The 9,904-nt window shown below is 33.7% G+C and overlaps 1 protein-coding gene across 2 annotated transcripts; it reads left to right on the plus strand.

Annotated features, from left to right (window-relative positions):
- The first annotated feature begins 6,344 nt into the window (after nucleotides 1–6,344).
- On the plus strand, nucleotides 6,345–9,540 carry LOC141390461 (uncharacterized). Of its 2 annotated transcripts, XR_012409364.1 has the most exons (3): nucleotides 6,345–7,391; nucleotides 8,584–9,276; nucleotides 9,340–9,540. XR_012409364.1 is itself a non-coding variant. In XM_073963414.1 (2 exons), the coding sequence occupies exons 1-2, from the start codon at nucleotides 6,450–6,452 to the stop codon at nucleotides 9,220–9,222; spliced, it is 1,581 nt and encodes a 526-aa protein (XP_073819515.1). In that variant the 5' UTR covers nucleotides 6,345–6,449; the 3' UTR covers nucleotides 9,223–9,540. The 2 variants fall into 2 exon arrangements, 1 of the variants encoding a protein (XP_073819515.1); XM_073963414.1 differs by having other exon boundaries at nucleotides 8,584–9,540.
- Nucleotides 9,541–9,904: the final 364 nt, after the last annotated feature.

Genomic DNA, 9,904 nt, shown 5'->3' on the forward strand with positions numbered 1-9,904 from the left:
ATATAAAATAATAATTTTAAATGTTGGAATATTTTTCAATGGATTAACAACCTATTTCTGCCCAGTTGTTCAATAAATAGAATTTGTTTATATTATAGCCCTTTGCAGGGTTAACCTTCTTAATAAGGATTTGTTCGACTTATACGCAAAGGAATTGACATTTGAAACCCAGTGGATTTGTTAAATCCGGTTATGCTAAGTTTACATTTACGAAATCCACTCGATTTCAACTGTCAATTCCATAGCTAAAACGTCAAATGAAATCTCATCTGGATTTCATTTGACGTTTAACCTATGGATTTGACAGTTGAAATCGAGTGGATTTCGTAAATGTAAACCAAGCATTATATATAAACGTACTATAAGGTAGGACACAGCTAACAGCTGATTATGGCCTATTCTGTCAAAAGCAGGGCTGACATTAGTTGTGTCTTTTTACTTTTTCAGTAATAATTATTCAGTAACTTCTTTTCAGAAGGTAAGAGAGATTTTACTCTTTGATAGTCCCAATTTACATTAGGCGAGTTTACTTGCGGCAATTGTCAGTTTGTGGGTGAGATAGGGTGTTGAGAGGCAAAGGGTTACCATATACCTCACCTCTCTCTCCATCAAACTGACAATTGCCGCAAGTAAACTCGCCTAATGTAAATTGGGACATACGAAAATAGAGAAAAAAGTAAAAAGACAGCATTTAGTAAACTTCAGCAAGATAACAGTTGATAACCAAAACAAAAACCTTGGCGCCAATGCATGAAAGAAAAACTAACTCCAAAGCAATGAAAAAGTTCTTCAATTCACTACATGGCACAATTACCCAGGTAGTGGCATCGTAAAATTTTGAATATGTTATGTCAAAACTTTCTTTATGTTGTTGGGGAAATTACAACAAAAATAATTTTTGATTGTTTAAGTCTGGAGTTTCCCCCATTGGCTTAACTTCATCACTTTCCTCTTTTGCAGAGAAAAATGTTTACAAAACGCACTGACAGCTTGCAAAATTTACTGATCGCTACCAATATCATGATTTCATCCCGGCGAAGGGAATTATCAATTGGCTTTTCAGTTTTTGAAATGATGATTTTTTAGTGAAACCCTGAACTCTTTAAGCATCGAGTATTCTCATGTTAATGAGAATGATGCTCACTTTTCGGCTTTCCCAAAAAAACACCAGAACAAAATATTTGCAAGCTGACAGCACGATTCAACTAAGAAATCATCGATTTCTGTTAAGTTGAAATAACATCAACACAGTTACCTGTGAGTATGTCGTTGGAATTTTATTTATAAAATTCCGTTTTGCGCGAGCCTTCGCTGTTTTTTGTTTGTTTTGTTTTAGTTGAAGATTCAATCATATGATTGTTTAAGTCTGGAGTTTCCCCCATTGGCTTAACTTCATCACTTTCCTCTTTTGCAGAGAAAAATGTTTACAAAACGCACTGACAGCTTGCAAAATTTACTGATCGCTACCAATATCATGATTTCATCCCGGCGAAGGGAATTATCAATTCGCTTTTCAGTTTTTGAAATGATGATTTTTTAGTGAAACCCTGAACTCTTTAAGCATCGAGTATTCTCATGTTAATGAGAATGATGCTCACTTTTCGGCTTTCCCAAAAAAACACCAGAACAAAATATTTGCAAGCTGACAGCACGATTCAACTAAGAAATCATCGATTTCTGTTAAGTTGAAATAACATCAACACAGTTACCTGTGAGTATGTCGTTGGAATTTTATTTACAAAATTCCGTTTTGCGCGAGCCTTCGCTGTTTTTTGTTTGTTTTGTTTTAGTTGAAGATTCAATCATATGATTCTCATTAACATGAGAATACTCGATGCTTAAAGAGTTCAGGGTTTCACTAAAAAATCATCATTTCAAAAACTGAAAAGCCAATTGATAATTCCCTTCGCCGGGATGAAATCATGATATTGGTAGCGATCAGTAAATTTTGCAAGCTGTCAGTGCGTTTTGTAAACATTTTTCTCTGCAAAAGAGGAAAGTGATGAAGTTAAGCCAATGGGGGAAACTCCAGACTTAAACAATCATATGATTGAATCTTCAACTAAAACAAAACAAACAAAATAATTTTTTTATAAAGGGATTTGACTTTTCATATTCGATCAGCTGGTGTGATACCACTACCTGGTAGTTCTGCCATGATTCACTAGCAGAAGATCATGGTGGAATAAGAAGGTGTTACATCAATAACAATAGTTGTGCCATTTACCATACCAAACGTCAAATTTGATCACAATAATGCATTACTGTGAATTGCTTGTTTACATTTTGTATGAGATTTTATTCACAATAATACATTTTGACAACTAGTCTGAAAATCAGCTGTTTTTGGCGCTGTACCTTATTATTGTGCCATGCAGATGATTAAAAAACAGCTGATCGAACTTGCTAAATGTTGCTGAGAAAAATTCTTTCAGCAACTTTTAGCAATTTCTTAGCAAACAACTGTTAAAATTGTTCTCTCACTTCGCACTTTTTTACTGAACTTTTGTGTAAAATGACGGCATTAAGTAACATTTCGTAATAATTATTACAAATTATCACGTAAAAAGACACACCTATTTTTTACTGTTATTGCATGGTGGAATAATAAGAGCTCTGTTCCTTTACGTTCAAGAATCTTCAAGTTTTACCACTTTTTACTCGAAAAGCGTTCCTTTACTTCTGACACCATACAATTCAAATGAGAGCAGTTTACAACTGTTACTACTTTTGACGGTTTTACGATTTTCAAAAGTAAAGGAACATACCAAAGTTGTAACGCCAAAAACAGCTGATCTTCATACCAATCGTCAAAATGTGTTATTGTGAATAAAATCACATACAATATGTAAACAAGCAATTCACAGTAATGCATTATTGTGAGCAAATTAGACGTTTGATATGATTTTTTTTTCCGCAGTTAAGTTAAGAGTTTCACTCCTTGGCCCACTTCCTTAGGTGTTAACGGAGGTTAAGAGCCATGACCAAATTTGATATGATTTGATGTAACACCTTTTTATTCCACCATGTGTTGTTGACGTTATGCAATTATAAAGGTAGATGCATCGGTGAATTGTTCCAACAACTAAAAAACAGCTTTAATACTATATCTTAAAATTGAAAACAAGGAAAAGAAATTTTATTCGCGTGGCTAAATAAAATTGTTGATTTTTTAATATTCAGTAATACTTGCGAATGAACGATTTGTCAAGCATTGACATTTATTGCAATTTGTTCTAAAAGTATGTGAACGGAAAAATTACAAATATTGCAAAATTTCTAGCTGAAATGTCGCCATATCTGCAAATCGGATGCCAGCAATCACGATGTTAGATCAACCAAATTTTTCAAGTAGAACATAAGAGAATGGCATATTTGTTTTCGCTGTCTTAAGTTTTGGGTACAACTTTGCTATTTTTGGAACACTTCTCTAGCAATAATATTCTAGAGCATAACTGAAGTGATTTTTATTTTTTACTCTATTTGTTACTTAAAAAAAACAGTGAAGTTCTAAATTTCATATCTTTTTGTAAAACCGACTAACTATGCATATACATCTACCTTTATTATTGCTCCATGTCATTTGACGGTTTAAGCCATGGCTACAGGGTTGTATTTTTCAGCGATTTTCATACCTGGCCTAATACTACGTTTACATTTACGAAATCCACTCGATTTCAACTGTCAATTCCCTTGCTCAAATGTCAAATGAAATCCAATGGATTTCAGATGAGTTTTCATTTGACGTATACGCAAAGGAATGGACAGTTGAAATCGAATGGATTTCGTAAATTTAAACAAAGCATAACTCTACTTTATTATACCATGATATAACCAATGGAATTGAAATCCGTTTATATATCAACGTACTATAAATGACATTAAAAAACAGCGAATGAGAGTTGTTAAATCTAGTGAACTAGTTCAGTACCATAGTCGATGGTCATACTAGCATGATTTCAACATGGCGACGTCAAGTTTGTTGGCGAGGGGTATGAAGTAGTGAAACCCATGTACATGTAGTGGAATTCTGTAACTCATTTTTTGACTTACCGACAAAAATCGGTAAAATTAAAATTCTTATAATTTCGGTAATTAACGAAAATTTTCGGTAAGTTAACAACCAAAATAAAGCCGTCGCTAAGTCCTACCGATAGAAGCAGTGTTGTCAACTTTTATTGACACTTTTCATTCATAATTTTGCTTTTTAATTTTACCGACATTTGTCGGTAACTCAAAAAAAGTGTTACAGAATTCCACTAATGGTCTTCTGTGTTTGTTGTGTTGCCTCTTCTTGTTATTCGTTGCAAGTTTTTTCTTCCATTTTCTTTCATTTTTATTTTCTCAAGCAAAACAAGCATAAAAATATTTAATAAAAACATTTAATTAATGAAATAGTGAAAATTTAACTATTAATATTAATTAAAATAAATTACTTATTTTGTGTTGCTTTTTAGTTTATTTATGTTTTTTGTTTTGTTTTTATTGGTATGAGAAACACAACAAACGCTAATGGTAAAATAAAGAGGACACGCAAAAGTCTTAAATTTCACGTAAACGTGTGTGGACACTAATGGGTACTTTACACGATATGTTTTTTACATATGAGGTGTCACTTTGCATATATATTTTGTATGGGAGAAGTGACAACTCATATGTAAAAAACATATCGTGTAAAGTACCCATAACGAAACTTGAAAAGAAACTTTAACGAAATTGGTTTCAAGAAACCTTGCTAGTCTGACCATCGACTTAGTCCCAATTTACATTAGGCGAGTTTACTTGCGGCAATTGTCAGTTTGATGGAGAGAGAGTTGAGGTATATGGTAACCCTTTGCCTCTCAATACCCTCTCTCACCCACAAACTGACAATTGCCGCAAGTAAACTCGCTTGATGTAAATTGGGACATAGTTCGTTTGCGTATGATTTTTTTTCATTAACCCTGCGTTTACACATGACAGGACAGTTGAGTTCATGTATTGATTGTCAAAAATCCAAAACTTGCCTGTGTGACGTAGGTGTCCAGACAACTGCAAAAACAGTTGTAAAATTGTGAATGAAAATCGTCGATTTCTTTTTGTTTTCCGTTCATATATTTTGTTTTTGTTCATGTTATTTTGTTTTCAATTATTATCTCACTTATGGGTACTTTACACGATATGTTTTTTACATATGAGTTGTCACTTTGCATATACATTTTGTATAGGAGAAGTGACAACTCATATGTAAAAAACATATCGTGTAAAGTACCTATTATTTTTACTCGACTGACTGTGAAAAAATGATGGACAGCTGGGAGACAGCCGACAAATTTATGTATGTTGTAGTTAATCAGAGTTGTATTTGTAGACAGCCTGTCTTGTGTAAACCAAAAATAAATACACATTTTTAATAAATGCTCTGTTCCAGAACCTGCAAGAAGCTACTATTTTTTACTACGATAACATTTTTCCTTTATGTTAGTCCCAATTTACATTGGGCAAGTTTACTTGCGGCAATTGTCATTTTGTAGGAGAGAGAGGTGAGGCATATGGTAACCCTTTGCCTCTCAACACCCTCTCTCACCCACAAACTAATGTAAATTGGGACTTATCGGAAAAAATTTTAAAAATTAGTAGATTCTTGCAGTTCTGGAACAAACCAAATAATAAAATCAAAACGAACAAATTTTATTCGCAGCAACAACAACTTTTGACAACAAATGAAGGTGTAGAGTTGTATTTTTTGGTGAATTTGCCGATTGGATGACCTTCTTTATGAACTAACTATAGCTGTGTTCCTTTACTTACCTGAGGTTACCATTTTAACCACTTGTTACCATTTTTAACCTGCAAAGCGTTCCTTAACCCCGAAAAGTGGCAAAACTGGAAGCAATTTTTAAGCGAGTGAGAGGGGAGAGAGAGCGAAAATGGCTTTCTCTTCTACCACAGGCTACCAGCAAAATGTCTGCAGGTAGAAAATGGCAGAACTGATTTTTCGACTTTTGTTTGACGATTATTTCACAAAATGGACGAAAAACCGAAGAAAATGTCGAACACTGACAACACTAAATTAAAAACTGTGAAATAAAAGACGAAAATTGATTTTTTTATGTTTTTTCTGACATTGCTGCCGGATCTACCATTTTTCCGTTCCTTTACTTTTCTGGTAAAAATGTTCATGAGAGAGCAATTTTGAACAATTTTGACACTTTTCTCTTTTACCACTCTTACCATTAAAAAAGTAAAGGAACAAAGCTTATATTGTGAACTAGGTCGTTCAAACGAACTAGATTTTAACAACTCTACAACGAATAACAACTCATGGACTACTCAATTACCCGGTTGTCAAACTGAAAATTCCGTTAGTTTTTTTTTTTTCATACACAATCAATTCGTGCTTGATCAAGGAAAAAAGTTTGTGAAGAGGACTTTCTCAATTGTTCTCCCCCCCACCCTTCTTTTGCAAAATGACCAACGGAAGCAACAATTGGATGGACAAAAATAAATGGATGACGCACTGGGGAAGTATTAACAAAGCTAAGCATTTTAACATTAACAGAAGAAAGGGCATAGAAGAAAAGATGTCCACAAACTCGAGCTCGGGAGTTGTGGTCCATACAATAAAGCAGTCGGCAGCAGTGGAGGAACTTCCTACTTCCGGATATATAAAAATGCCCAAACCAAAGATGCTCATCAAAGAACTAGCTGAAGAAAATATGAAAAAAGGTCTGGAAACTAAAGTTGGAGAAGGCAATAAAGGTTACGAGTTGCTAAAGAAAATGGGCTACTCTGATGGTCAAAGTTTGGGTAAAGAGAATAATGGTATATTACAACCATTAAAGCTTGAGGTGAAAACTGATCGCAAAGGTTTGGGTGCTTTAACGGGAAAGACAAATAAACTGCAACAAAATGCTGAAGCAATAGCAACAAATGTGCAAAGTTTGGTTAAATTACAACCACCACTGAAGCTTGAAGTGAAAACTGAACGCAAAGATTTGAGTGCTGTACCACAGCAACAAAACGCACTAGCAATAGCAAATGTGCAAAAGGGTGGTTATGGTCATGAGTTGCTAATGGAAATGGGCTACGGCGATGGTCAAAGTTTGGGCAAAGGAAATAATGGTATATTACAGCCAATAAAACTGTGGGAACAATCTAACAAAGGTTTGAGCACTGTTCCAACAACGCAGCAAAATGCTACAACAAACACAAATGTGCAACAACTGGCAGCAAATTTGCAACAACTGATAACCAAAATGCAAGAATTGAAAATTCAAGCTGTCGCTCCTACAATTTCTACAAGCAAACAACCGACTTCTATAATACAAAATGAATGTGTAGAAAAGAAAAAATCACAATTGGATATCCTTATTGAAGGTTACAAATTTAATGATCCGCAATTTCTAAAGGTAAGATGGAATTTTAAAATAATAAAAAAAAACTGAAAAAAATATCATGGTATTAGTTTAGTTATAAAAAGTTGAGGAACAAATTGAATACTCTATCAGCTGACGGAAAAAATTTGAAATTTTTTTTTTAAATTGTAAGTTTTTCCTAAGTGGCCGGCCTTTGGCCGGGGATTTAAGACTTTCTCCTATGGACAGGAGTCAATTTAGGGCAAGAAAACAACATTTTTTTAATTTAAAATAATTTCTTACTTTAACAAGGGAATTTTCGGAACTTAAGAGGCCCAATTCTCGGGAAGTATGGACTTCCCCCGGTAAAGTTTATATATTTGTGAGCAGGACAAAAAGATCTACCTGAGGTAATTTTTCCAGATTTTTCCGCCAGGTGGGAAAGTATTCTATATATGCCAAAGTTGACTCAAGTCCTCACTTCGCGAACCTCTGTCATTTTTTTGTATATGTGTATATTCCTTGTTTTGGAAGTCCATACTTCCTGAGATGTTGATTATCCTTTGAACCATAAAATAAGCTATACTTCCGACACCTTAAAGACTCTAACTCCTGACATATGGACTTACTCAATAAATGTAGCAATGAGGGCACTAAGGGTCTTTTCTCCAAGAAAATTATCGTTGGTTGATAGTTTTCCATATGGAAATTATAACCAGAGATGGTTTTGCGAATGAAAGTTATCATCAGTGATAGTTTTCCTATGGAAAATTGTCACCAGTGATGGTTATTATATCGAAAATTATAACCAGGGATAGTTTTCCTATAGAAAATGATCACCAGTGATAGCTTTCCTAGAGATAATTAACAGCAGTGATAGTTCCCCTATTGAAAATTATCACCAGTTAATGTTTTCCTATAGAAAATGAGAACCAGTGATAGTTTTCCCATATAAAGTTATTACCAATAATAAATTTCCTACGGAAAATTATTTGCAGTGATAATTTTCCTAAAGAAAATTATCACCTTTTGGAAAATAATCACCAATGATACTTTTCCTATGGAAAATTATCACCAATGATAGTTTTTCTATATAAAAGTATCACCAGTGATAGTTTTCCTATAAAAAATTAGCATCAGTCTTCCCATAGAAAATTATCACCCATTATAGTTTTCCTATGCAAAAATTATCACCCTAATCACTTGATCTCCTAATGTACCTCTTCTCTCTTCTTTTCCATTTCAGTCGACATTCGAAAAGTATTTCTCGAAAATCGAATTAATGCAATTACGTTTGGATACGGCGGCATCGAATTCACCCACCGATGATGATAGTGATATAATTGTTGCCAAAATTCAAATTGGAACTGATGAAGAAATGATAGAAACAAAATATATTGAATTTATACGTGGTGAACTTATTGGTTGGATCGGGGCTTATCAGGAACAAGAATTATCAACACCCATATTTCATGGTATTCAACCATTTGAGAAATACATAAGCATTATATGTGACAACGGCTATGCATTTGAATGTCTACAGCAATGTGTCGATGACATAATACAAACGGAGGCATTGCCTAAAATTAAATTGACCCGTTTACCCTACATCTCCTCCATGATATATTGTTTTGACGCCATATATGAAGGTGTTGTGGGTGATGCTGAACTGTTTCTCATACAAATTCAGAAACATAAACCCAAGCTAAGAATCGAACATTGGATGATTATTAAACATGAGGTCTTTGCCGATGAACGTCGGACTTATTTTATGTTCCTTATCGATGAACGCTCCGCTTTGGCTCTACAATTTCAATACAACAGCACTTGTTGTATTTGTTTGCAAAATCTGCAATTCCGTAATCGTGGTGTTGTGGCTGAATAATAAGTGTCTATCCACCAGTAATAGATGATTTAAATATTTTATGTAATCAGAGCTGTAAGTAGGCCCACCATTTTTGTCTTTATGAACTATTTATTTTATATTTAATTGAAAATTTAGTTGTTTTTAACTGTTCGGCTGGATAACCGATAAACCTTTTTTCGATTTGTTTAATTTATTCTTGGACTACATAAATGCTTCTTGTACCATGAATTAATCTTTATATTTAGATTATTATATCACGGGACCAACATATATAACAACATTATAACCTGAATTTATTTTAAAATACACAAAGACTTTGTATAACAATAGCAATAATTAATTGTTTTAAAGTATTTTTGTTTTGTAAAGAAGCTTGCTTATGGGTAAAGTATTCAATTAAGGCATATACAAGATATTTAGATATTTGCAAAGTGCGAACCTTAGGGGGACATTTGATAGTTTTCCTATAGAAATTTATCACCAGTGATAGTTTTCCATAAAAAATTATCACCAACGACATATTTCCTGTAGAAAAAGTGCCACCAACGATAAATTTTCTATAGAAAATTATTACCAACAATTATTTTCCTATAGAAAATGATCGCCATGATATTTTTCTCTTGAAAAATTACCGTCAAGGACAGCTTTCCTATAGAAAATTATCACCAATGATAGCTTTCCTAGAATATCATCACCAGCG

This window comes from Musca autumnalis, unplaced genomic scaffold, assembly GCF_047663935.1.
Source record: "Musca autumnalis isolate F117 unplaced genomic scaffold, ASM4766393v1 scaffold_1, whole genome shotgun sequence".
NCBI lineage: Eukaryota > Metazoa > Arthropoda > Insecta > Diptera > Muscidae > Musca > Musca autumnalis.